The sequence below is a fragment of the Microtus pennsylvanicus genome, chromosome 9 (assembly GCF_037038515.1).
Source record: "Microtus pennsylvanicus isolate mMicPen1 chromosome 9, mMicPen1.hap1, whole genome shotgun sequence".
NCBI lineage: Eukaryota > Metazoa > Chordata > Mammalia > Rodentia > Cricetidae > Microtus > Microtus pennsylvanicus.
In genome coordinates, this window is record NC_134587.1 from 85,040,444 (window position 1) to 85,067,612 (window position 27,169).

General features: G+C 42.6%; 2 protein-coding genes across 3 annotated transcripts in view; one reads left to right on the top strand and one right to left on the bottom strand.

Moving 5' to 3' along the window:
• Positions 1–62: 62 nt before the first annotated feature.
• On the top strand, positions 63–21,188 carry Lrp2bp (LRP2 binding protein). Its single transcript, XM_075986709.1, has 9 exons — positions 63–128; positions 1,765–1,885; positions 2,652–2,764; positions 3,788–3,901; positions 14,286–14,428; positions 14,506–14,611; positions 16,623–16,846; positions 18,954–19,128; positions 20,905–21,188. Exons 1-9 carry the CDS (start codon positions 84–86, stop codon positions 20,968–20,970), a joined length of 1,107 nt encoding a protein of 368 aa, XP_075842824.1. The 5' UTR covers positions 63–83; the 3' UTR covers positions 20,971–21,188.
• Positions 21,189–25,346: 4,158 nt separating this feature from the next.
• Positions 25,347–27,169, bottom strand: part of Snx25 (sorting nexin 25) — a 103,979-nt gene continuing 102,156 nt past the window's right edge. For both annotated transcript variants that reach the window (XM_075986708.1, XM_075986707.1), the window contains 2 exons: positions 26,511–26,611; positions 25,347–25,934 (listed from right to left, as the gene is read on the bottom strand). In XM_075986708.1, coding sequence (XP_075842823.1) covers positions 25,854–25,934; positions 26,511–26,611 — 182 coding nt within the window. In that variant the 3' untranslated portion in view covers positions 25,347–25,853. The remainder of the gene's footprint in view (positions 25,935–26,510; positions 26,612–27,169) is intronic.

Consider the following 27,169-nt stretch of genomic DNA (forward strand, 5'->3'; position numbering starts at 1 on the left):
AGTAGGCCTGAATGAAACATTTCTCTGTTGTTTTTCAGGCCCTCTGAAGTACTTCTTTTTAAGTCACTAAAGCAACAGAAGTCATGTGCAGTCTTATAAGCCAAGACAACAGCGTAAATTTAAATACGGTAAGGCGTGGTTAGTGCTTTATTTTATTTCTAGTCCCTTTCTTGAATTTGCCAAGGTTTCTCCAAACCAGCGGTTCGCAACCCCCGTGGGGATCAAACATCAGATATCCTGCACTTCAGATATTTACATTATGATTCAAAACAGTGGCACGATTACAGTTATGAAGTAGCAATGAAAATGATCTTATGGCTGGGCGTCCCCACAACATGAGGAACTGTATTAAAGGGTCACAGCATTCGGAAGGTTGGGAACCGCTGCTCTAGCCCTTTTGAAATAGTAGCATACTGTGTTAATGTCATCAGTGAAATGAAGACCTGCCGCCCAGTTTGTGAATGACAGGGAGCTCTCATTCTGTCTGCATCGTTTCCTTCCAAATGTCTTATACAGGTTGCTTTGTTCATGTGGGAATTTTACAGTCTTATTGGAATCCTAAATCTTGAAATACAATTACTTTAATTTTTTTAAGGATTTTTTTATTTTTATATGTAAATATCACACATGTGCAGGTGACAGCAGAGGCCAGAAGAGGGCAGGCGGTCACTTCCTGAAGCTGGAGCGACAAGTGCTGTGACCCACCCAAAGTGGGTTAAGATCCTCTGGAAGCACTTTGTTCGCGTTGTTGCTTTTTAAAATTGCTTTTGATTTTATGTGCTATGAGTGGTTTGCTTGCATGAATGTATTTGTACCAAGTGTGCCTGAATAAACCAGAAGAGGGCATCTGACCCCCTGGAACTAGGGTTATAGACAGTTGTGAAAAATGCCACGTGGTTGGCTGGGAATTAAACTCTAGCACTCTTAACTGCTGAGCCATCCCCCCGCCCCCCCCCCAAACCCCCTGCTGCCACATGCAGACATTTCAGTGGCTTTGTTGCTGTCGTTGCTTAATCGTTCCTCCTCCTTTTGAGTCCCACTCTCGCTTATGAAGCAGCTTGTTGCCTAAAACAGCATCCTGTAAGTATATAAACACAGCTTTCCAATCACACAAAGGTTCTCTTGAGGGTCTTCTGTAGGCCACCAATCAGAGACCTTCCCTGGGAGCTGGCTCCTGATTGGTGGAAGTAACTTGAACCAGTAGAATGCTAAGAGCAAGCAAGAAAGAAAGGGGGAAAAAAAACATAGCAACAACAGAGTTTGCTGTCCTCGCTACCCTCAGCCTAGGCCAACCTGGACTCCTTCATCCCAAATGAGGTGGCCCCTACACTTTATATGAAGGCTCTGATTTACCACACAGCGGTGGTCCATCTGGTAACATGGCAGTCCAATACAGACTGGAAGAGAAAACTGAGCGACACAGCTAAAATACAGTGTATTCCCAGGTAAAAAGGACAAAGGCTTTCATATGAAATGGATTACTCCGGTAAGCTTCAGTTAGAAAGATCCAGAAAGTCCCTAGTGACAGGAACCATCTCTTTGAGAGCAGTGTTGTCGGCTGCCTCCGAGGGGCAGCAGTTGTGAATGACAGGGGTCACGTGTGAACTCGCCTTCAGAAAGGAATCGCTGCTAACTCGGGGTCCCGTGGACAGGCAATGTTGCTTAGATGCTTTTAGAATAGGTTCCACCGAGGAGTAAAGTCTCCCGTCGTGCTTTTCTAGAAGAAGAAAATTTAATCCTTGTATGTGTTCTCCTTGTTTACAGGATCCACGCGGTGGAAACAGGATGAAACTCACCAGTGAAAAGTTGCCCAAAAACCCTTTCTCTCTGTCTCAGTATGCTACCAAACAACACAAATTCTTCCAGTGGAAGAAGGAAAAGCCTGGTATAAAAATCTGAATGTTTAATCTTTGCTGGGAAAATATTTTTGCTGAAATTCCGTTTTTGCTAGAATAAACAGGAAAGGAAAGACATATCCTTGGTTTCGAGGAGGTAGTCAAAGCTCTCCTCGGTTCAGGCTCTCCCGGAGGCTGGCAACCATGCCTGATTAGGATCTACCCTCAGGACTAAAGGATCTGCTTCTAAAAAAGAAAAGCTGGGTGTTGCTTCCCTCAGAGCGTGCGGCTTGGTGCTTTACTGCAAAGGGATATTTAAAGCTATTTATATAAACCTTAAAAGCTGAAATGGAGAGCCGGGCAGTGGTGGCGCACACCTTTAATCCCAGCACTCGGGAAGCAGAAGCAGGCAGAACTCTATGAGTTCGAGGCCATCCTGGTTTACAAGAGCCAGAGAAACCCTGTCCAAAAAAAAAAAAAAAAAGAAACCCAAGATGGCCAGCTCATTTGATTTGATCAGCCTCACCCACAAGACATCTTTGCCCAATGCATGCAGAGACTGCATTCAAGTGCCTACCTGGCAAGGAACAGCAGTCCCAGACTCAATGAGCATTTATTGGTTATGTAAGGTGTTACACTAGGTGCCGTGATCATGATTTTATTTAGGGCGTATTCTTTCTTGGAGCTAAGTTTTAGGAACTAGAAGTGGGCAAGAAACTGATACTAACAGCATCTAATGAATTCTCTGTTACGTATGGCTTCAAGAGAGAACATTCACGTTGTGTGGTTAATGCAATTTTTACCTTTCTGACTCAGATTATTACTGTCATGCTAATCTGGTGAATACAGCATTGCAGTACCTGAAAGAAAGAATAAAAGGAGGGGATGCTATGGCGTATTTTCTAAGAGGTCAACTCTATTTTGAAGAGGTACCATTTTTGGTCTTTTTTTTTTTAATAAATGTGTTGTTAGTACTTCATTGTTGGGGGTTATTTGAGTTTTAATGGAACAATTATATAGGGTAGATAAGAACTTGGGTTCCATCCTCAGCGTCACACAATAAGTAGAGGCAGCTGATGGTCATGGCAAACTTTCAGGTGAATTTGTTTTGTTTTGTTTTTCAAAACAGGGTTTCTCCATAGCTTTAGAGCCTGTTCTGGAACTAGCTCTTGTAGACCAGGATGGCCTCGAACTCACAGAGATCCACCTGCGTTTGCCTCCCAAGTGCTGGGATTAAAGGCGTGCGCCACCACTGCCCAGCTTCAGTTGAATTTCTTACGTTGTTATGCCTGAGAAACTCGGGCATAGCCACATAGGCTATGGTTTTGTGACCATGTGTGGCACACAGATGTAAGACTTAGGAGCTATCTGGTCTTTCTTCACTAAAGTTATTCTGAAGGAGTCATTTGGAAAGACCCATTTTCACACTGCAAACTGAAAACATACATTTTATAGTTTGATTCACAATATGTAAGCTCATTCATAAACTATTTGCATGTTATTAATAATGGAATTCCCTGAAAAGTAGCTTTTCATATATTTTACACATCATGAGGAGACCATTTCTTTAATTCAAATTATGGTGGAATAGCTTGGTAGGTAGACACAAGAAAAATTCTCTGTGCTATCATATAGTTTTCGGTAACAGAGCTTTGATGTTTCTTAAGGTCCCAAGAATTTGTCCCCAGCCCCTCATGGTCCTTTGAGACTCAGGAAGTAATTAGTTCACATCCTCCTTTCTCTCTTACCTTCTTTGACCTCACTATCTTCTGAGGCCTCGGTGTAACTACCTATCAGAGATGGCACGGCCCGATGACTTAAGCAAAAAGTTTGGGCCATTTCCAATATGGCGGCATCATCTATTAATCCTGAGACATAGATGACCATTTGATTCTTGAGTCCAGGGTTACTTTAAACACATAATGAAATGAACTATTCTCTGGGGCTTTCAGGGCTGGTATGAAGAAGCCTTGGCACAGTTTGAAGAAATCCAGGAGAACGATCATCAAGCGATTTATCAACTAGGCGTGATGTATTATGACGGGCTGGGGACTGTCTCAGATGCCGTAAGTTATTGTCTTGTGCTTCGTGTTTAAGATTTCACTGCAGTGCTTTAATGGCTTGTCTCCACTTTTACATCTTAATATTTAATTTTTTTAGTATTTGAATGATTACTGCTGTCACTGTACACATGTGTAAAAGACAAAGTTAATTTCTTTTGATCCCTTTCCACTTTGTCCTCCTTCAGCTCCAAATCTAACTTAAACAGTTTTTTTTTGACATAACTAGATTCAACTGTCAGAAACAGTGAACCTCTTTGTCCTTGAACTTGAGTGGCCATCCCCAACTACTACAGAAGGTTCTGGTTTTTCAGTGGTGTCCTCCTCAGTATGAAGAACAGGGACTTATCCTCAAGAAAAGCTTCCATGTTGAAGGTGCCACTGTGTTTTTCTTTACATGGTGAGCAAGGGAATATTCCCTACCACTTCTAGTTCACTGGATGCCTCTCAGGACTGGTCCATCTCTCACGGAAAACAGTTTAGCACAGAGTTTCCTTTATTGCGGTCTAGGGATGGTCAAGAGCTCAGATTATTTTTCTGAATATAGATCTCATGACAAACAATGTGCCCTTCTATATGTTCGGATGTTTCCTGAAAAAATTATAGACATCCAGTGAATGTTCACGTTAGAAATTTCACATAAAATTTACATAGAAGAATTCTTATATGCTGTGCAAGTCACACAAATGTCTATAGTTTTCCATTCTGAGAGGCCAAAGTCAGAAGTAGGCACTCTGGGGAAAGATTTTGGTAATTTTGCCTGAGAAATGACATAGACGATTTGTCATAGATTTTCTCAGTTGCACAGTGAGAGTCTGTAAGGGTCATTTGTAAGCTTCTACTTACAATTCAACCACCAAAAAATGCTCATTGCTACCACTAGCTCTCAATGAGCTGTTGAAAATATTTTTCCTTATTCTTAAAAAATAATTACAAAGCTATATGAATGTAGGTAAAATTTAGAAAATAAAAACTGAATCGCTTCAAATTCTACCACCAAATGTGAATACTTGCTATTGGTACCCGATTACGATGCAGGGTTTAATATGACATAGATTATGTTTATTGACAAAGGGCATCCAAAATGATATGAGTCAGCAAAATGGCTAAGTGGGTGGAAGTGCTTGCTGAGCGAGTCAGACGACCTAAGTTCGAACCCTGGCCCTCAAGGTTAAAAGAGAGAATTGAGCTGCAAAAATTGCCCACTGGTCTCCACGCGTGCACCGTGGCATATATGTACCCCCACTGAAACTTTAATTTAAAAAATAATAAAAATTAAAACATTAAAATGGAATGGATAGTACAGTCCTATATTAAAGTTTTCTGTATTTTATAAGCAATCTATCAATAACAAAATATTCGACAGGATGTATCTTATTATATGCAAATACTGGGCCACTTTGTATAGGGATCTGAGCATCCATGACTTTGGTATGCATGGAGGTCTTAGAACCAATTGCTGAGGATGTCAAAGAATAACTGTGTATGTGTATTGCATATATATGTGTGCTTACACACACATAGATAACACGCATACATATAGATTTATTAACAAACACTTTGGGGGAAAACATACAATATATATCAATTTGTAATACCTCTTTTACTATAATAATTGTGAATGCCCTTTCTTGTTAATGAATATTGAAGCACGTTCAATAAAATCTCAGAGATATTGGGCTTCAACCTGAAGACCAGAAAAGCAAAGCCGTCAGCCACTGGCTCTTACCTCTATCTCAGTCCGAAATGGCGATCCTGCCTCCAGGAATCTCAGAATGAGACTGTGTCCCGTTTTTGTAATCATTTCTAGGGCTGGGATTAAAGGCATGGCCCACCTGGTTTCTATGGCAACTAGTGTGGCTCCTAGGATTGAAGGTGTTTGTTACTACTGCCTGGTCTGTAAGGCTGACCAGTGGGGCTTATTCTCTGATCTTTACTCTCTGATCTTCAAGCAATCGTTATTTATTAAAATACACATAAAATGCTTCTACAGAATGTAATGATCTACATTATCACTCTAATACCTGCACTGAAATCATTTGCTCATGAATAATAATTTTAGGCCTATATAAGTTATCTTGTTGAAGACAGAGGGTAAAGAAACTGAGTTCTGAAGAACATTATTACAATTTGAATTTCTCCAATTTTTTTCTCATTGTACAAATAAATTTCAAATGCTATCCAAATAACAATTAAAAACTTAATTTTTAATTTTCAAGACTACTTAGACATATCTTTCTGTGTTCATGAGCAAATCTGTCCTATCCATAAGGGTCTCAAATTCCAAATTCTAAGTGTATGTGGGTTTTCTAACCTCGACTTCCCCACAGGTTTCAAGCCTTGGCTTACAGTCTGGTCTTGTGAATATGAATTTATATTTCTGAACTCTCTAAGATAAGAATAAACTGCCTTGGAGATAGGACTGCCATTGCCCCTCTCCCTTGTGTAGCACAAATAATAAAAACCCAGAGACAGATACCGGGATTAAAGCTGAAGATCAGAGAAACAGAACAGTCAGCCACTAGAGAGACCTCTTCCCTCTACCAATGCTCAGACCGAAGGGTCGATCCCCAGACTGCAGAGACCGCACTGTGTCTCCACCAAACCTCCGACTCCACACTCCAGTGAGCTCCTGTCTCTTCCCCTTTATATTCCTCTCTCTACCCAACCATGTCGCTCCTGTCTCCACCTCCCTAGATCTGGTCTTAAAGCTGTGTGACTCCCAAACAGTGGGATCAAAGGTGTGAGCCAACCACTGCCTGGATCTGTTTCTGGATCTTGTGCAGCGCAAAGTAGTCTTAAACTCACAGAGATCTGTCCGCCTCTGTCTCCGAAGTCCCGGGACTGAAGGTGTGAGCCACCTCTCCCTGGCCTCTAGTGGCTTTAGCTCTGCGCTCTCGTCTTCGGGCAAAGCCTTATTTATTAAAATACAAATAAAATGTCATCACACCCTTAGCCATAGTTGACCTCGATGACTGACTATGGTCCACATTTGAGCTAAATCTAGACCTAGCACTGAATGGACCCCTTGTCAATACAAAAATTTTAGCAACACATTACCAATTGAATATTTTATGTAAATTTCAAATATTATGTACATTTACGAAATTAGTCATTAACCTAACAGAGCTGTTAACAAGACTGAATAGCAACATATAAAAACACAGAACACAGAGACATCCTTTATTCATTTTCTTCTTTTTCATCTTGTAGAAAGCTATCAGTGGGGCCTACACTTTAGGTGCCCAAATTTTCTACTTTTGACTCTTTTTTATCGTGCAATGAAATGAATGGATGAATGGTAGATAAGAGGAATATTTGCACTAAATGCAAGTATTTTATTAACTACTTGTTTAAAGTTGGTAGGATGTAGTCTCCATGACTGCGGTGCCCATATGCACACTGCCCCCCCATACACATATGCACATACACACATGACTTAAAATAATTTTTAAAGGACAAACAAACAGGGGCTGGAGAGATGACTCAGTGGTTAAGAGCACTGGTTGCTCTTCCAGAGGCCCGAGGCTCAATTCCCATCACTGGTATGGCAGCTCACAATATCTGAGACTCTAGTTGCAGGGGATCTGGTGCCCCCTTCTGGCCTCTACGAGAACCAGGCATGTGTATGATGCATAGAAATACATTCAGGAAAAATACCTGGGTGTGTGTGTGTTTGTGTATGTGTGTGTGTGTGTGTCTTAAAACAAAATAAAACAAACAAAATGTTTTAGTGGCATAAACGAAGCTTTAAAGATCCATCCCCACTTCCTGTGCTAGCAGCACTTACTAAATGCAACCTGTGAGTTACGGACTCAGCACTTGTGAACTGCACAGATTGAGTCTATTGGCTTAATGGATTATTTACTCAGTCTTTACCACATCAACACTACAGATGGTGTCAGAACAGTCCGAGGTGCCGGATAACCAAAGATGAGAAGAGTAGGGATTGGCGGTCTGAGGAAGACTATTAGTGACACTAAGCGACATTATAGACTAAGATACACACGTGCCGGATACAAAGGTGCAGCCAGGAAGGTTTCCATCAAACAGGTGGCATAGACTGAACCTTTCCAATTTAAAAAAAAAAGCATTTAGACAGAGGAAGCAACGTGAACAAAGTTAGGAGATGCCCCTTGGTAGCTGAAATCCAGCTTCTCCAGCCAAGTCAGCATATGAACTAAGATTATCATGGAAAATATGGGTACCAACAATTGCTGGTTAACAGTGCTGGAGAGGGTCAGGCAGTGGTGATGCGCACCTTTACTCCCAGCACTCAGGAGGGAGAGGCAGAGGCAGGTAGATCTCTGTTAGTTCAAAGTCAGCCTGGTCTACAGAGGCTGTAGGCTAGGACTGTTAGCCAGGAAAATCCTGTCTCAAAAACCAAACCAAAACAACAACAACAAAACAGTGCTGGAGATGAAAAAGCCACTTAGTCACTTAAATCATATACATAGGAGACTGGGCTCAAGCAGGGCTCCCTACGTTTGCATGTACCATCCTAACTGTACTCTCTGAGGTAGTTTCCATTTCCTCTGCCCATTAAAGCCCTCAGTCTATGTTAAATCGGCTGGGAGTTTAGCTCAGAGCTGTGTGATGATCTAGCTCTATCCCCAGCTCTGTAAGATGAGCAAAGTAAAACAATTAAGGTCAGGAACGTAAGTAGACATCCTCACTCCATCCATCTTTTTCGATCTTCAAATGATAAAACAGCTTTTAGGGAGCCGTATTGAAACCCACTCTCGAAAACATTTTGAACAAGATGAATCACGGGTAAGATGAAGAGCTGATGATGTGAAACTATTAGACCTGTGAACTGACTGATTAACTCGGACATCTTAACATCTGGCAAAACAAGGTTGTCTCTTCTGATTTTGTTTTCCCTTGATCTGTTGGATTTATTAAATAGCATCGTGTCCAACACAGGGAAGAAAAAATCTGTTACACCTTCTTCAGCTGTCTTCCCTTACCTGCTAGGTTTTCAAGGGTATTATTTTTATAGCAACATTAAATTGTTACAAAACCCAGAGTTCTTTGAAAGAATGTTATCAGGGTATCAGAATGTATCCATAGGAGATCCTAGGTGCATAACGGTGTTTGCTGTCAAACCTCAGGGTCTGATTTCACTCTTGGGACCTACCTGGTGATAGGAGAGAGCTGACTCCCCCCAAAAGTTATCTTTTAACCCCACACACACCATGACTTGCGCTCACCCCACATATATATGCACGTTAATTAGAAAAAAAATATAATAAAATATAATATAAGATAAAATACAAAAAGACGGTTAAAAGTCTCGAGACCAGTTCTGACGTTCACGCTACTGCCACCTCACGTGCTTCTTTGTTACAAGATCTCAGTCAGTTGGCTGCCAAAATTAACTAAGAATTAGAAGAAGAGAAGACCTAACAGAGGAGTTATGGGTGAGGTAGCCATTTCTCCACGAAGCAAGCTGATGCCATAGCATGTTCATCATGCATCCACGCCATGCAACGTCCCATGTCTTCCTCCAGAATGAAAATCATTTCCAAGCATTGGTTTTATTTTTATCTGTGCGTTCGAGCAGCTCCCCTGTTTACATTGAAATCATTTCAAGTTCAACCATCACAAGAGTTATAGCATCATTTAATGTGAAGTTTAGAAGTAAGTACTAAAGAAAATTATAGTGATGAATTAATATTCACAGGCACGTCATTTTAAAATCTTTGATACAGTCACCTCTGGCCAAAAAGAATTTATCAGAAAAAAAAAGAGAAAAATTTAAACTTACCAAAGAAATGGTTGACTACCAACTTCAATCTGTCTGTCGGTCAAGGCTGTTGTCATCCATGAAGGATTGCTTCCTAAACAAGCTATCATGATTCTTCGAAACCCTACCAGCTCCTTCCTGCCCCTGCCCCTTCCTGCCCCTGCCCCTTCCTGCCCGTTCTGTGTTCTCTCCTTTTGCTTTCTTCTGTAAGACAAGTAAGCTGGTCCCACTTTCTCCCCCAGAGCCTCACTCCCATCCTTTCATGTGTCTTCTGTTAATTCCGGTCTTTGATGAGATGTTTTCTCCTTAGACTGTAAAATACTGCTCTTTATTTCTTCATAGTTGTAATGGCTACTTAATGTCTTATTTTCTGTTTAACTTATTGATCCCTCATTGGAAGGCAAGCTTGACACACCAGGAGGTGTGTCTATTTTGTTCAATGTTATATGACTAGCTATCAGATCTATAGTAGACTCTGCGTATCCGCCCTTGTGGCCCCATGCCGACACTGTTCATCAAGGTCCTACTTCCAGTGAGTTTTCAAGGAACTTAACTAGAGAAAGAGTCTGTCTTCTGAGAAAAATCACCATGCCACCCACCTGTTACTGGGGTAAAATGTTTCCCCCTGTCACAAATGCACTCAGTGATGCTGGGGAAGGAGAGTATACATCACAGCCTAGAATTTCCGCCAGAAGTTTAGTGATTCAACATGAGGAAACCTGTAAATGCACCATACTGCTTCTATAGTTTAAATGAAGGAAGTCCTCGTGGTTTCAGCATGAGCTAAAAATTCCATGAAATGCTTCATTTATTCATGGTAAGCCTATTTTGAAAAATCAAATTTACTCTTTCCCTAAAACACAGCCTTTTAAAGTTAAGAGAATGATATAGGCAAAATCTTCTCACAAGCAGGAGCAAATTTTCTGTGATCAGCTGTTCATGCTGTCTTTTGAATATCCTTTATATCTGTCCCAGACCTTTACCCCGACCTAATGTTTCTTCAGACCCACGACGCTCCTCACCTGGATTGTATTATAAAACACACTTTATCATTCTTACAGCCACCAAGGCCATCTTTCTAAAATATAAGTCAGCTATTTCCTGTACACCTCTAAAACAGCTCCCAAGACGTTTTATGTCAAAAGATCAAAACAGGAGCTGGAGAAAGGGCTCAACCCTTAATGGCACTTACTGCTCTTGCAGAAGACCAGAGTTTGATTCTTAGCAGCCAAATTGGTGTCTCACAACAACCTGTAACTCCATCTCCTAGGTATTCTGTTGTGTTTTTCTGACCTCTACAGGCACCTGTACTCACATGCACACACACACATACAGAGAGAGAGAGGAAGAGAGAGAGAGAAAGAGAGAGAGGGGAAAAGGGAGGGAAGGAGGGAGGGAGGAAGAAGAGGGAGGGAGAGAGGGAAGGAGGGAGGGAGGAAGAAGAGGGAGGGAGAGAGGGAAGGAGGGAGGGAGGGAGGGAGGGAGGGAGGGAGGGAGGGAGGGAGGGAGGGAGAGCACATGGGAGCTTTGGAGAGGGAGAGAAGGAGAGGTAGAGGGATGAAAATTTTTGGAAAAAGTACATATTTCATTCTAACTTCTATGCCCTCACAACTCCCTCAAAGTTTGCTTGCAAGCTAAACACTGTGAAAAAGGTATAAAGATAAAAGAAAGGTATTTTACCGATTCTCAGGTTATTTTTGGAACTACATGAAACAGAGCTTGACCATCTTTCCCCACCCCACTCCCAATAAAACCCTCCATAATAGGAGTAAGGTAAAAGTTGTTGAGAACCATGATTTTGCATAAATCTTTCTATGGAAAATAATGACTCAATCTGGGCAAGACATAATGAGCAAAATTTACAGGCTGTGGAAACTACACCAGAGTAAACTAGATTAGTCTTGAAAACTACAATTAGAAGGGAACAGGAAAGTTCTATGAATCCCAGGTGACACACACACATGTACACATAAACACACACATACACAAATACACACACATACTACTTTTCTTGGCTCACATCACAGCCAAACTGCTGAAAATCAAAGATAAAGTATGGAAACTAGCCAGAGAAAAGGGACACATTATATACCTGAGGGACATTTTAGGCAGACGCTGCCTACAATGGGGAATCCCACACCAGGACTTCAGTCTGGGACCTGACCACTCATGAGAACTGAAGGAAATCCAGATGACTATGGAATGACACATGTACAGCATGTGCCTTGTGGTTTCAGATGATAGTCAGATAATAGTTAAGGCATGACCATGGTTGCCTAGGGGACATGGAGTGTAGGCAGGGGACACTGGAGGTGCCCTGTATATGACAATTAACTCTCTGGCTGAAGCACATGGTTTTTCTTTCCTCATGGTCACTAAGTCAGATCAAACATTGGAATGACACGAGGAAACCTAAACCCAGAGCCAAAGCCTTCCTGCAGGTGTTAGGATGTGACCTGTGGCAAGGAAAATGAGAGATCTAGAAAAGTGGTGGGTTCTATGAACTATGAATCAGTTACTTTTATAATTATCTAAGTAGATACTCTGTGTATCTTTTTATACATAGGGCAGAGATGAGAGGGAAAAAGAGAAAACAAAGCCAGCTCCATCTTTGAGCATTATAATATATTTAATATTATAATATATTGGAACATTTAGTATGTTACCTTTTCTAAAGAGAGCCTCATGAAACCACAGAGTTTAGGCACAGGAAGTAAAAGAAGTGGAGGAAGGAGAATTTGGGGATTTTATTGCCAACTAGACCATTTCAGTTGAGAGAGCAACTGGAGTAAGGGGAGACTGCAAAGGGCATTGTGGAGTTGAGAATAGGTGGGAAGGCAGATAACTGGATCCAACTGTGACAGCTGAAGTTACCAACTAAACTCAAGGGTCCAAATAGACCTCTGCTGCTGAGTTCAGCTATGGCCTTCAGTGGCCTTAGCTTTAGGCTGTTGGCTAAGTCCTCCTGCCCCAGGTGAAAATGGATGCTGCTTGTCCACCTACCTCTTCCCAAATACCTGGCAGCTACTTTCCAAATTACCCACACAGAGCCTTATATGAATTATAAATGTTAAGCCAATAGCTTAGGCTTATTACTAATTTGCTCTTACAATTGAAGTTAACTCATATTCCTTATTTACACATGGCAGTACCTTTATTAGCATGGCACATTCATCGCCTGTTCCCTCTTTTTCTGACTGGTGACTCCTGACTCTGTCCTTTTCCTTTCCATCATCCTTAGTTTGCTTGTTCACCTATACTTCCTGCCTGGCTAATGGACAGCCTGGCTACCGACCAATCAACATTTTATTACATCAATTTAATTGGCAAATCTTTATCGTGTATAAGAGGATCATTCCACAGCAGTCAGGATTAGCACCCAGCCCAAGAAAACAAACTGGGGGCCATGGGTAGCATTTGAAATAACAAATATTGGTTGAGAAAACAAAGACACTGGGATTGTGGAACACCATTCAGAACAGTTACATTCGAGTGGAGGCTTAAATGATGACAGAGAAACGAAAGAGAGAAAGTCAGAACAAGATGCTTGCTCCGGAGACCCGGAAATGCCTTGGCATTGTGGTGTGTGGACCAGAAAGGAAGTACCCAATGCCAGGAATTCATTGTCTTGGTTTAGCTAACAGGAGTCATTTCTGAAGATTAGTAAGGCCATGGGATGGACAGAGTTTCTGGACTGGAAAAGGTCAGGGAGCAGATTCAGAGCCACAGACAATTGGCTGAGGAACTGCCACACCTTAGGTAACTGTTGGGTGGCTTTCTATGAGAATGCCTTAGTGATGCTCTTTTATTTTGACTTTCAAAAATGATTTTACTTTTAATTGCACTGTATGTGTACGTGTACATGTGAGTGCAGGTACCTATAGGAGTCATAAGTGAGTAGTGAATATCCTGGAGCTGGAGGCACAGGGAGTTAGGAGCCACCAACTTGGGTGCTAAGAATCAAACTAGAGCCGGGCGGTGGTGGCGTACGCCTTTAATCCCAGCACTCGGGAGGCAGAGGCAGGTGGATCTCTGTGAGTTCGAGGCCAGCCTGGTCTACAAGAGCTAGTTCCAGGACCGGAACCAAAACAGCTACGGAGAAACCCTGTCTCGAAAATAAAAAAAAAAAAAGAAACTAGAGTCCTCTACAAAAACAACATGGGTGCATGCACACCCACACCCACAACATAACACACATAGAGGCCAGAGGAGAGCTCCTCTTCTACTATGTGGATTCCAGGATCAAACTTGGGCTGTCAGGCTTCTTCACAAAACCTCCCCTTACTCAGAGATGTTTTGTCACTCTTAATTAGAATGCAAACTGTGTCACGGTCCTGATGCCACATGAAGGTTGGCATTTTAGACATCTGTCACTAAGGAACACACTCAGTAGAATGCGGGCTAGAGAAGGTAGTGTAAGATATTCACTCCGCAGCTTCCAGGAATGCAATCAGCACACAATCTAAACAACCTTTCTCTCCTTGCCTCCCCCTGAAAACCCATAATAAACATACTCCTAAGCATAGATCTGTGATCTTCTACACACGTGGTAAACTTGAACACTATACACTATAGGAAGAAAGGCATTCCATTTGAGCTAAAGACTAGTGTTTGTTTGTTTGTTCTTTTCCTTTGTGGAAGGAAAAAGGAGTGTACTATATGAAGAAAATCCTCGATTCTCCATGCCCCCAGACAGTACACTTAAAATTCGCTGCTGCTTACAACCTTGGAAGAGCTTATTTTGAAGGGAGAGGTGTGAAACGATCGGATGATGAAGCAGAGAGGTAATGATCTCTGGAAGTAAAACTGTGGGCTTCAAAAGGCTGCAACAAAGAATAACTCCCCTTGTTTTCTCTCTCAGACTCTGGCTGTTTGCTGCAGACAATGGAAACCCCAAAGCCAGTGTGAAGGCGCAAAGTAGTCTGGGACTGTTTTATTCAATGAAAGAGCCCAAACAGTTAGAAAAGGTAACTTTCTTGTCCCATCTTTAAAAATGTGTTTATTTTGGTACTGGCAAAACCCCAGCCTTGCTAGCGCTCAAATACTGACCTGTATCCCAACCCTCTTCCTTTGAACACTAGCGATATAGCATCTAGATTCATAATCGCTTCGCTGGTTCTTTCCAGAGAAGACACTGTGAAGTAAGTGTGTAGACTTGGATATCGCTTACATTTCCTGAACAATGTAGGGGCAGCTCATACTTTGGGACCCCATCTTTGACTTCCCATCACCACAACAACTTAGTGCTTACCTGTGGAGGCCCAAAACCGTGTCTGAGAGTTTCAGCTTGCTCAAAGTTGTTGACAAGCATGGCTACATACCCTGACCAGGGTGTGGTTGCTTGGTGTTTTTGACGTTAAGATGATCCCACTCCACCCTAACTAAAGGTTAGAGAATTCAAGTATACTTCCGCTCCTTCTTGTGAATTAAGAGGTTTGACCCAGCGAGTGGCTACCTTCAGGATACTTTGTGGGTTCACTGCCTAAACAACAGAATGCTTTTCTCATGAATTAATGGCTTGATGGCTCAAAGTATTAAAGCAGGTAACTGTTCTGGTTGTCCTTTGTATCAGTTAAAGCAGTCTTTTGCCTTCCTCTCCCCCCCCCCCCTTGTATTGAGGTATAAAAGTATATGGAAAATTAAATGTTGGAATTTTTCAGTATTCACTGGAACTCCCTCCTGGTACTGTCCTGTGTTTCTGCTTTATTATTTTCACTCTTGTCTTCTTCCTCCTCACTCACTTTTCTACCCTCCAAACCCCTACTCTGGTACGCGGTGGTATACTTGTTGAAACTGGTCTCCGACACTCACCTCATTGCAGCCAAGAAGCAGACATCCTCCTGGCCCTGATGCTATTGGCTGGTGTCAGATTCAACCCCCTTAATCTCCTTTGGAAACCCCTCACATGGAAATCCAAAACTGTGCTTCACTGCATCGGGATTTCTTACCCAACCCAACTGACAGTCAAGATTAACCATCAAAAATCTGAGAGCTCGGCTCCACCCTTTCCAGCATGTACAGCTGCTGCTGTCCCTGCTTCTACCAAAGGAGAGTATGGGTACGAAAATCTGGCGTCTGCTAAAAAAGGTTAAACCAACAAAGCACAGCACTGCAAAAAGTAAAAGAAAAGGCACACTCCTGAAATAATGGCCAGAACCTTTGAAGCTTGAGTAAAGAGATGCTTCCTCCGATTTGAGAAAGCACAAAATGACACTGGCGAGAACACATACCAGGAATTAAAAGTTATAGCCACTGGATTTCTGTTTCAGTAGTCTCATGACGATAATTGGAAGGAAATCCTACAATGAGAAGGAAATGTAGGGCTACTGGTCAGTGCAGGGTTAAGGGCAAATTCCTAAGAGGCAGATAACAGCCAGGGATGTTCTGCTGATCCTCAGCATCTACTCCTAATGTCTTTACATCAGATTCAGAGTGGTAGGTCATGTGATAGTTAATCTGGCTGTAGAATCACGGAGGAGTGAAGCCTCTGGGCTTATGTGGGGGGAGGGGGGACTATCTAGGTTAGGGTGTGGTGGGAAGACCTGTTTTTAATGTGGGTGGCACTATCTTTCTCCTAGGTTCTCAGGTCACACAAGAAACAAAAAGGCCGGGCCAGTGAGATGGCTCACAGTTATGTATTCTTGCCACCAAGCCTGATGGCCTGAGATTGAGCCTCAGAACCCACATGAGAAAGGAGAGAACTGACTGTCACAGATCACATGCACACACACAATAAATGAATACATGTCAAAAGATAAAAACATGAGCACTCTTTTGCCACGAACAATGCTGGCCTGTGACACTCACTTCAGCACTTCCAAGCGCATGGGTTCCACACCCATGTAAATACAGCCAAGGGCAACTGTACAGCTAGTTCCTGGAGACCTGTCACCTAACCACGCCTCTAGAACTTTTTCTTTCTAGAACCCCCTCGTCATCTCACCCTGCAGATAACAAAATGAAATTGTGATTTCTCAGGCATTTTTCTGGCATTCGGAAGCTTGTGGCAATGGGAATCTGGAGTCCCAGGGTGCACTTGGTCTCATGTACTTTTACGGTCAGGGAATCCACCAGAACACGGAGGCCGCCCTGCAGTGCTTACGGGAAGCAGCGGAACGAGGGAATGTCTACGCCCAGGGGACTCTCGTGGAGTACTATTACAAGATGAAGTTTTTTACCAAGTGTGTTGCATTTTCCAAAAGGCGAGTGTCTTGGTTTGTTTTGCGTTGCTATGCCACCACCACAGATGGTTTATAACGAAGAGAAATTGTTTCTCACATTTCTGGAGCCCACAAGTCTGAGATCAAAGTTTTGAGAAGTTCAGTTGGCTGATGAGGCCTGCATTTCTCCAGAGGTGGGGTGTCGTGTCCTCATATTCAGGGTGTCAAAGGGCAACCCCCCCAAAAGGCTGTGTGCAGCCTTCTATAGCTGGGCCTTAGTCTCATGAATGAGGCAGGCCCTTGTGACTTAAACACCTCTGAATTTTGTGACAGTGGAAATACATGAATGTTTCAGGGGACACATTCAAGCCACAATAACACTTGAGTAGTAAGTAGAGGGGTTTCCAAGTACTTGATGTTATTCCAGATCTGTCCAACAAAACTTTTTTCAGGGTTGAAATGACAAGTGCTCAATGACCTTAAATACCCTCCTGCCACTGTGGCCTGAAAATTTAAACCAGTTAAGATTCAAGTGAATAGCCAGTGTGGCTACTTCTGCCCATACTGAAAAGGGCAATTCTATGCCATTCACCTTCAGGATTTCAGAGCCATCAGCTGAAGTGAGTTTCTCATGATAAACTGACACAGTGGAAATGCCTAGGAAGAAATCTTTATCTCTTCCTATACTCCTCAGTCCCGTACTTCCATTACTGTGTAGTTGAAATAAAGCTTCACGAACGCGGCATTGTTCGGCTTACACCGCATCTTAGGAATTCTTCGGAAACTCTTCTGACTCCATAGGGCTCCATTCTATTGCCTACATATACTTATCCATATTTATCCATGCTGTACAAGCGTGGAGACGGACCCAGACAAAGTCCACGGTGCTCTAGAGTGCCCACCAGACTGTGGGTGAGCTGTCCATAGTCCCAGACGTGTTCCCATCCCCCCACCCCACGGAGGACCAGACATGGAGAGTTTCTCCCTTCCCCTCCCGGACATCTTAGCTTCCGGGCAGCAGGCCATTGAAGGAACCACCTCTGGTATTCCCAGCCAGTGCCCATCTGAAGATTTTGAACAGTTCTTAAAACCTGCATTACAATGATTCCTTTGTTGTGTGTGCATGCGCACACGCCATGGCATCCATCTGACGGCCAAAGAGCAACATGGTTGGACCCTTCCACTATGTGGGTCTTGAGGGTTAATTTACACTCAGTTCTTCAGGCTTGTAAGTACCTTTGTCTGCTGAGCAGATCTTAAAAATTTGTAGAACTTTGAAATACCCCTAACGTTGTAGCCAACATGAAGCTGACCAGATGTCCTTCTCACACAACTCCACGTATTTGTGTATAGTTTGCAAAGGCTGGCTTCTTTCCTACTGAACATTTTTTTTTTCAAGAAAAATCTGCAAATTTATTACAGTGTTAAGGTGGGCCTGTGTGATGACTGTAAGGCTGATGTTTCCTTGTATGAACCAAGGGTGCCATGTTTTACAGCAGCTTGGACCCTAGGAGGAAAGGACAGACACGAGTTAAATAAAATACAGTTGGGGGCGGGATGTGGTTCTGCTACCTCCTCAACCTGGAACCTCAGTGTTTTGTGCTGGCTGAAGGTCCTGGAGGGAACAGTCTCCAGCTGCAAACATCTGGGAGGAGGAAGCCGCAGCTGCTAGTCTTTGCACACACTTCAGTCGCTTTGCCATATCTTTCCAGCCTGGCCCAGTGGGTAACAGTTTTACCAATTGTCCCATGGGCCCGAGTCCTTGGAGTTTCTAGCATGGCTGTGCCCATGTCGAAATACACATTCCCTCATGACTTCACTCAGTTGGGGCTTCCTCTGCTCCCTGCACAAGGGAATACAGGGTTCTTTTTTATCCCCTACTCAATTTATCCACAAGATAATGATATTCTTAAAATATTAATGAGCACAAAATTTCTTTGATGGCTGATCCCTACGAGTGTCCCCACCAGGAAGCTATGGTCTAAGTTTGTCCCTGCCTGCTATTAGCACATTGTATTGCATAACTTCACCCCACAGCAAACTTCTCAAAAGGGTAGTAGCAACATTTTGAGCAGAGAATTCCCACAGATGGATCTGTGAAAACATAAACCATGACTGATATCCTCTTCAATCTTTCACGTCCCTTCAGGATAGCGGACTACGATGAGGTTCAAGACATCCCCATGATAGCACAAGTCACGGACTGTCTCCCAGAGTTTATCTGCAAAGGTATGGCCATGGCCTCTTTCTACTACGCACGGTGTCTCCAGCTTGGCTTGGGCATCACGAAAGATGAAGCATCTGCCAAGCACTATTACTCTAAGGTAAGTTTGGGGATGATCTAGAAACTGACCTAACTGGAAACCATTGCCTTTTCACTGTGCAGAAAACCTGTCTATGGTTAGTCTGCTGGTTATTAAGCTCAGATGATAAAAGTCCCATTTTGATGTAAACTAGTCTCCTTAAATTTGCTGCCACCTGCACCTTTAGGGCCTAAATGTTTGTGCCTTCAGCAAAATCAAAACCAAAACCAAAAAACGATTAAACCTACACCTCCATTCCAGTATTGTAATTAAATGTATATCTTAAAGCAGCGCACCCAGGAGAAAGTTTCATGACTATAAGGTCATCAGTAATCAGTAACCCTCTCTCCTTCCTCTCCCATTTGAATCCACGTGGTCACTTTCAGATCTGAGATTTCGGTGGGGCTGGGGAAGGGGGACGTTGCAGTGAATTTTTTAAAAACTGTGTGTGCTTTATGCTCCTATGTCCATGACATTCTTGAGCACACATTAGAATGGCATCATAATTAACTCTGCACGTGGTTCTGTGGTCAGAAGTCTTGCCATGTTCCAGGCTGACCTGGAACTCACGGCAATCCTGCCACTGTGGGCCCCGAAGATTCTGGAATGAGAGGCTAGTACCAGGCCTTATTTTGGAAGAAGTAATTCATAGTCTCTGGGAGTGGGATCCCACCATACCTGCCAAAGCTCAGCTACTGTGTTGGAAACAGCTTTCCAAAGTAACAAACACAATGGATGTCTGAGGTTTTCACCACCACACCTTTCTTTCCATGTGAGAAATGAGTGTGAGCAAAGGAACTTTATTAAAAATATAAACCTTTTTGCACCATGCTAATCTCCAAACCAATACAATTTCATGTTCTAGATCTGGGGGAACATCTAGTTTAAAGGACCCAGTATTTGGTATAAACACTCTACAAGGGCAGTAAACAATCAGCAATATGAGAATGGTTTTCTACCTGCTGGGGATGAGAACCCCACTGCTGTGCACCAGCCTAGACGTAGACACAGTATCAGTGAGCCCACTGGATACTATGGGAGGTGCTGATGAAGAGGCAGCAAGCTAGTGACGCCATATGAGGTTTATGTTTCATCGAGAGCCAAGCATGGCGGCATCCTGACAGTGGTGGTCACTGAACTGAGAGTGTCCTGCACAAAGGAACTGTGGTGGGGAGGGAGGGGACTTGGAGCTACACCAAAGGAAGGCAGTAAGATGGCAGAAGCCCAGACATCAGTCCAGGGACACTTGTCTGGTGGCAGCTCACTCTTAAGAGACATGGTCCCTTGGGTATCTCTAAGCAATGCGCATTCTCACAGATTCCACAATGTTTCTAAAGTATGTGGAGGGAAATTTCAGCTCAGTGCAAGGAAGAATCTTTTGACTTCACTGTCTCAGAACAAATACAGAGGTTTTTTCTTAGAAGATAAATTCTGGCTGAGAGTAAGAAGCTAAGCAAATAGTGTAAGACCAACATCCCCGGCACTGAAGAGACAATTGCTGCTCCAAATGGTGCCATGTAGCAGATAATCTCTGATGTTCCTGCCAAACACTTGACCTTCTAGAATCACGCACCCTATCATGATGTAGGCATAATAAGACTGTGTGTTTTAAAATTGAATTATTATAGATTCTGTTGTTCACATATATAACAGCTTGAGACCAAAAGTGATTTCTATTTCTCGTTTTAATAATTCTTTAGTTTTAATTTTAAAATTGTGTGTGTGTATTTTTAAAGCGAAGTACTAAGCAGTGAGAGTTTGTCAGATACCCGACTTTCTTCTCTCTCCACTTTGAAGGCTTGCCGTCTGAACCCTGCGCTGGCAGATGAGCTTCACTGCCTGCTTATTCGCCAAAGGATTTAGACCACAATGCGTTTCAACAGAGACCGTCCATCCTAACTGGAAACAGCGTGCACATGCTCACAGCAGTTATGGCTGTTGTTTTCTACACCCCCATTCTATTATCCGGGGTATTTTACAGAAACGTCTCCTTCATTCTTCTGGAATTTGTACAAATCAAACTTTAGACACCAATCGAATTGCTGGAAAGAGTCCTCAGAGGGCCACCTCTTAGCCTAGAGTGGCCCAGACCGCCCTGAGTTTGAAATAATGCCAAGAGCAAGTGCCCCCTTGCCTTATTAAACAGTGTCTGGAACGACTTAGTAAGATTGAGTTTTGTGCTTTCCAAAGTACACGTGCTGCCAACTTAGTTAAAAACGTAATTTAAAAGCTTAATTATTTACATTTTCTTTGGCATTTGTTTAATTTTATGAATTTTGATAATTTAAAAATGTTATTGAGTCATCTGAAACTTTTCACAAAACTAAATGAAGGCCAAAAACAATTTAAAGATTAGACTTCCAAACCCTTTTTGTAGAAAGTGTATAGTGTTTTATAACTTATTAAAAGATTCTTAAAGATAACTGGCTACGTTGTAAATTTAAAAAAAAAATGGATTTAAGAAATTACTTAGCATCATGTCCCTCCAAATGTTCCCTCAAAGATCTTAATTAAATGAGCAAAAACCATCATGATCCCTGATAAATATAAGAATTACAGCAATATGCTTTTCTTTGTATTCATTTTCTACATTTATTTTAAATCTTAGAAACACTTTTATACAAGACAAAATATGGAAAAAATATCATAAAAATCATTAACCAAAGGACTACATCTAAATACCGTTTTGTAATCCAGCCTGAGAATGCTATATGAATTATGCTTTAGGTTAGCACACAAAGACGTGGATTCCATAAATGTGTTGCTATACTTTGTTCTCATTCCTTTTCCCCTACTGCCCTCCCTCCCTGGAGTCCCCACAGCTAACTCTTCCTTCTCCAGTTAGTCTCGTGTGTGTGTGTGTGTGTGTGTGTGTGTGTGTGTGTGTGTGTGAGAGAGAGAGAGAGAGAGAGAGAGAGAGAGAGAGAGAGACAGACAGACAGACAGACAGACAGACAGACAGACCAGGTTTACGTAACAGCCTTGTCTGGCCTTCGTAGACTAGGCTGGCCTCGAACTCTCAAAGATCCTCCTGCTTCTGCTTCCCAAGAGCTGGGATTAAAGGCATGCACCACCACCACCTGGCCCCTCTCCTTCCTTATCACATATTTTCTATGACTTATTTCCCACCTCTCTTATGATCCCTTCCTCTTCCTGTTGATTCTCTATTTTCATGAGCTATAAACACACACGCAGAAATACAAACATTGCTCTACACACACACACACACACACACACACACACACACACGCACGCACGCACGCACGCACACACGCACACACGCAGACTGCAGACACACACAGACTTTCGGATCTCAGTTCCACACGAGAAAAAAAACCGTTTGCTCTTCAGAGTCTTATTTCATTTTACATAACGACTTCCAGTTCCATCTGTTTTCCTGACAAAGTATTTCATTTTTCATTACGGCTGCATCAAATCCCGTTGCAATTGTTTCACATTTTCTCCGTCCATTCATCTGTTAATGGACATCTAAGCGGGCTGCACTTCCTCACCACTGGGGATGGTGGACACTTATCTTGGTAGGGTGCTGACCCACATCCTTTAGGAACACACCCAGGAGTGGTATAGCTGGGCAACGTGGTAGTTCTTTTAGCCCATCTACTTGGTTGGGCAATTCTGATTTTTAGTGTTTAATTTTTATAGTTTTTTTTTACATATCATAGATATTAAGGATACTATTAGTTGGTAATTATTTCCCATTTTGTAGACTATCTTCACTCTAACGACTGTCTCCCTCAGTGTGCAGAAATTCCTAAATACTTAGGAAATAAATTAGCCCACTTTTTCCATATATTGGTGATCTAAATATTGTGTCAAAATTAAATTAGGCTAGGTGGCGATTGGGAGGCAGAGGCATGAGGCTCTCTTTTGAGCTTGAGGTAGGCCAGGGATAAGAAGAAAGACATTTTAATTAGCAGCAGGACTGTCTTAGTGTCAGTGAAACCTACCAAAGAAAACGTCACAGTGAAAACCAAGGTCCACCTGCTTTAGATTGTGTAGTGATGTGCCACGCACCGCGCCCCCGTGTCTGCACTCTGTGCGCTGGCACCCAGTTCGCGAGCTTTGGGCAAGGGGGCTGGAGGTTAAAATACACAGACACACACAGACAGAGAGACAGCGACACGGGTCATCCTTGAATTCCCCAAGAATGCCCCCTTTATTGTGTTCAGGGGCAGATTATACAGAGATAGCCACGCCCCAGCCAAACCCACCAGAAACCACTCTCCTGCCCTCAGGAACTCCTGAAGGTCTTGTGCTCAGAGCAGCTGTAGGCACTCAGATGGGGGAAAACAAATTGTTTACAAGAAATTCAGGATCTGGGGTCTCACTGCTCCCAACTGTGATATTTTTGTGAAATTCTATTAAAAACAATATGTCTTAAAGATACCTTAATGCCTGCCTTTTGGCAGTATATTAGCTGGTATGACTTTTAGAAATTTCAATGTCATTTTCTTCTGAAAAATTAAAATTTATTTTATGTGTATGGGTGTTCTGCCTACTTGTATGTCTGTACACCACACACACACACGAGACTGGTGCTGGGGCTGGAGGTAGGGATGGTTGTAACCCCATGTGGGTGCTAGGAATCGAACTGGGGTCCTCTGGAAGTTCAGCTGCTGCTCTTAACCACTGAGCCACACAATGTTATCTACAATGGTGGATAAATAAAAACAAATCTGTTAGTGGTAAGAAAATGGAACTTCTATGTGATAGCATCTGCTAGAGCGTCTGTAGAATGAAAAGCCCGGCCTTGGTTCTATACTCAAACACATGAATTGAACTTTGTTTTTATATAAAGAGAAGAAATAGTTATTCACTCCTGCATTCTATACGAAAGTTACAGACTTTAACCAACCCTGGAAATGATCATTTCATCGTGTCATTCACCTATGTCCTGGCAATGCTTGAGCATGCACGGGCAGCCTGTTTATGGCGGTTCTCCAATTGTCCCCATCCTGGGCAGTCCTAGATGCTTGTGTTACTGTCATACCCAAGGTGCCACAGACTTCCTTTATCTTGTCTGTCTAATGTTTGGGGGGCCTTCCTTTTCGCCCTATCCCGTGCACAGGACATGTGCTCAACTATGTTCATAGCGGCTTTGTTTGTCATAGCCAGAACCTGGAAACAACCTAAATGCCCTTCAACCAAAGAATGGATAAGGAAAATGTGTTACATTTACACAATGGAGAACTACACAGCAGAAAAGAATAATGATATCTTGAAATTTGCAGGCAAATGGATGAAGCTAGAAAACATCATATTGAGTGAGGTAACCCAGACCCAGAAAGACAATTATCATATGTACTCACTCATACGTGGTTTTTAAACATAAAGCAAAAAAAAAAAAAAACAGCCTACAATTCACAATCCCAGAGAACCTTGACAACAATAAAGATCCTAAGAGACATACAAAGATCTAATTGACATGGGAAGTAGAAAAAGACAAGATCTTCTGAGTAAATTGGGAGCTTGGGGACCATGGGAGAGGGAAAAGGAAGAGAGGAGAGCAGAGAAAAATGTATAGCTCAATAAAATCAATAAAAAAAAGAAATTAAAAAACTAGCCAACCTCAGTTTTGTCTGAAGTCTCAGATACCATTTTAGTCGGAACCAAGGGGCTGGGGAGCTGTAACCACAAGACAATGAGACTTGTGCTGCTTAATCATCCATCTTTCAGGCCCGGGTCTCATCAAGAACTTGTTCGTTATGAGCCATTAGTACGATAAACCTATATGACTCGAATATATTTTTTCTTTTGTTCAGATCGCAGCTTTGCCCTGTTTTCAGTATTTCTAGAAACCAGAGGAAGGATAGCGCATGATGCTGCTACTGCCTAACACAGTGACAAAGTGACAAATAATGGAAAAGCCCAGGAACACCGAGTCAGCGTCCATGGTCCCACTGACAACAAGGACACAATCCAGACCCTGGGCCTCACCCAATGCCCTGGAGTGCACAAGATTTAGGCAACTTCCCTCTTCTGCTTCCCTGTCTTGGAGCTAATATTTCCCCAGTTCAGCTCACTTCTCATCTCCCCACGGCCTCACCAATTTGGCCTCTTTTGTGCACCACAACCCAGGCAGCGCACTTTGCACTGTCTTGCAGAAGTTCTCAGAGGGCAATGCTTTCTAAGGAGAGGCTCCCGACAAATCCACCTTAGACGCACCAGTGTCCACGCTATTGCTCTTTCTCTGACACAAGCTCAACGCCTTCCAGCACTGTGACTCATTTTTAAATTTTATTGCTTCAAATGCTTCAAACTATGGGAAATCTTTGGTAAAAATAAAGACAATAGAATTTTCACAAACACTTTACACCGAGCATCGCGCTATTCTTCAATACACAAGAAACAGGAATGTTCAGAGTTCTCAGCAAGGAGATTAACTGTATAATATTCAGAGTTTGTCATTTAACAGCAAAACTGTTCTCATAAATATTTAAAATATTTCCTATGTTCTTATCACATATTAACATTTGTATTTCAATCAGCAAATTGAGCTTTATTTATATCATTTCAGTAAAAACCAGTAAGCATCAGTTTGCTTTTCTACTGCCTACCACAGCATCAGTCTGTCTCCCTCCGATTCTGCTTCTTTCACATAAAACTAGAGGGAGGCACGAAAATAAAAGTCAGTGTGGTTCTTGTTGGGCCCTCTGTGGAAAAGAGGGAAATGTTTCATGTCTATTATTACACAGACATTTCTCTGGTGGTTGGTTTGTGCGATCTCAGACTTGACCAGCTTTGAATTGATCCAAGTGTGTTCGCAGCTCGGGACACAGCTCAGCCAGCAGCAGCTCCATCAGTACCTGCCCCGCGGAGGAAAAGCAGAGAAGGGGCCGGGTGAGGGTTTACTCATAATCTGTGCTCTAAGATTATTCTCAGTAAACGAGGGGCTCTCAAAAGAGTTCAGACAACAGAAACTCCATTTATTTCAGTGGTCTATTAGACACATCCAACTGTCTGTGACATTTTATATTGGTGTTTTTCCTCTGGTTTAGCTTTATTTTGGGGGGCGGGGTGTAATGAGCTCACACTGGCCTCTACCTCCTGAGTACTTGGATTATAGGCATGTACTACCACACCTGCCTGACAGTGGTAATTCTAATCAGAAAAAGTTTCCTTTGCCAAAATAACAAAACCTCTAAGTCATGCGGAGACACTGAATCAGAAGTCATGGAGAACTCCGCGTGTGGGAAGAGAATGCTATGTCCCCTTTATGCTTCTTCATCAAATGGGAGGAGAGGCAAAAATAAAGCAGAAAAACCAGGCTCCAAGTTATAAGTCATAAAAGTATTGAAAATTTGAAGGATTAAGAGTTATCCTAATTTGCTAACAGAAACAAAATCCAAAAACAAAAGTCCCCTGTGGGCTGGCTTACTCACATACAGCAGGTGCTTATTGGCTCTTGTTTCTTGCAGTGCCTTGAATATTTTTATTATACCATGGCGGGCGTTTTGCTGTCCAACAAGGCTCTGAAGTGTATCTGGGAAAAGAAAGTTTTGTACGTTTTAGTGCACTGCTGAGGGATGAACTCAGGGCCTGGCGCATGTTGGGTGTGTTTGTTACTTTCCCTGTTGCCAATGATAAAATACTCTTGACAAAGCCACAGAGAGATAAGGAGCTTATTTTGGCTCACACTTTGAGGTGCAGGAAAGCATGGAGGGGAGTTTACATCTGGAGCCTGAGGAGGCTGCTCGTGTTGTCTCCACAGTCAGGAGCCAGAGAGCAGGGGATGGATGCAGGTGCTCAGCTCACTTTCTCAGGGAGAGGACCACTTATGCATAAGGTGGGTCTCCTACCTGGATTAACCTAAAACAGATAATCTCCCCAGGCACTCAGAGGCGTGTCTCTCAGGACTCTTTTTACCAGTGGGCATTTATGAAATTTTAGCATTTGCTACTTTTAGTAATTAAAATAAATGTGTTTTAAGCACATTTCTAAAGTTTCATGGTAAACTTTAAGCATTAAATGTGTTCTTCAGGGTATTCTCAACAGAGGATGGGAAGCAGCCTCCAGGGAGGCACAGGGCACGGGCCCGAAG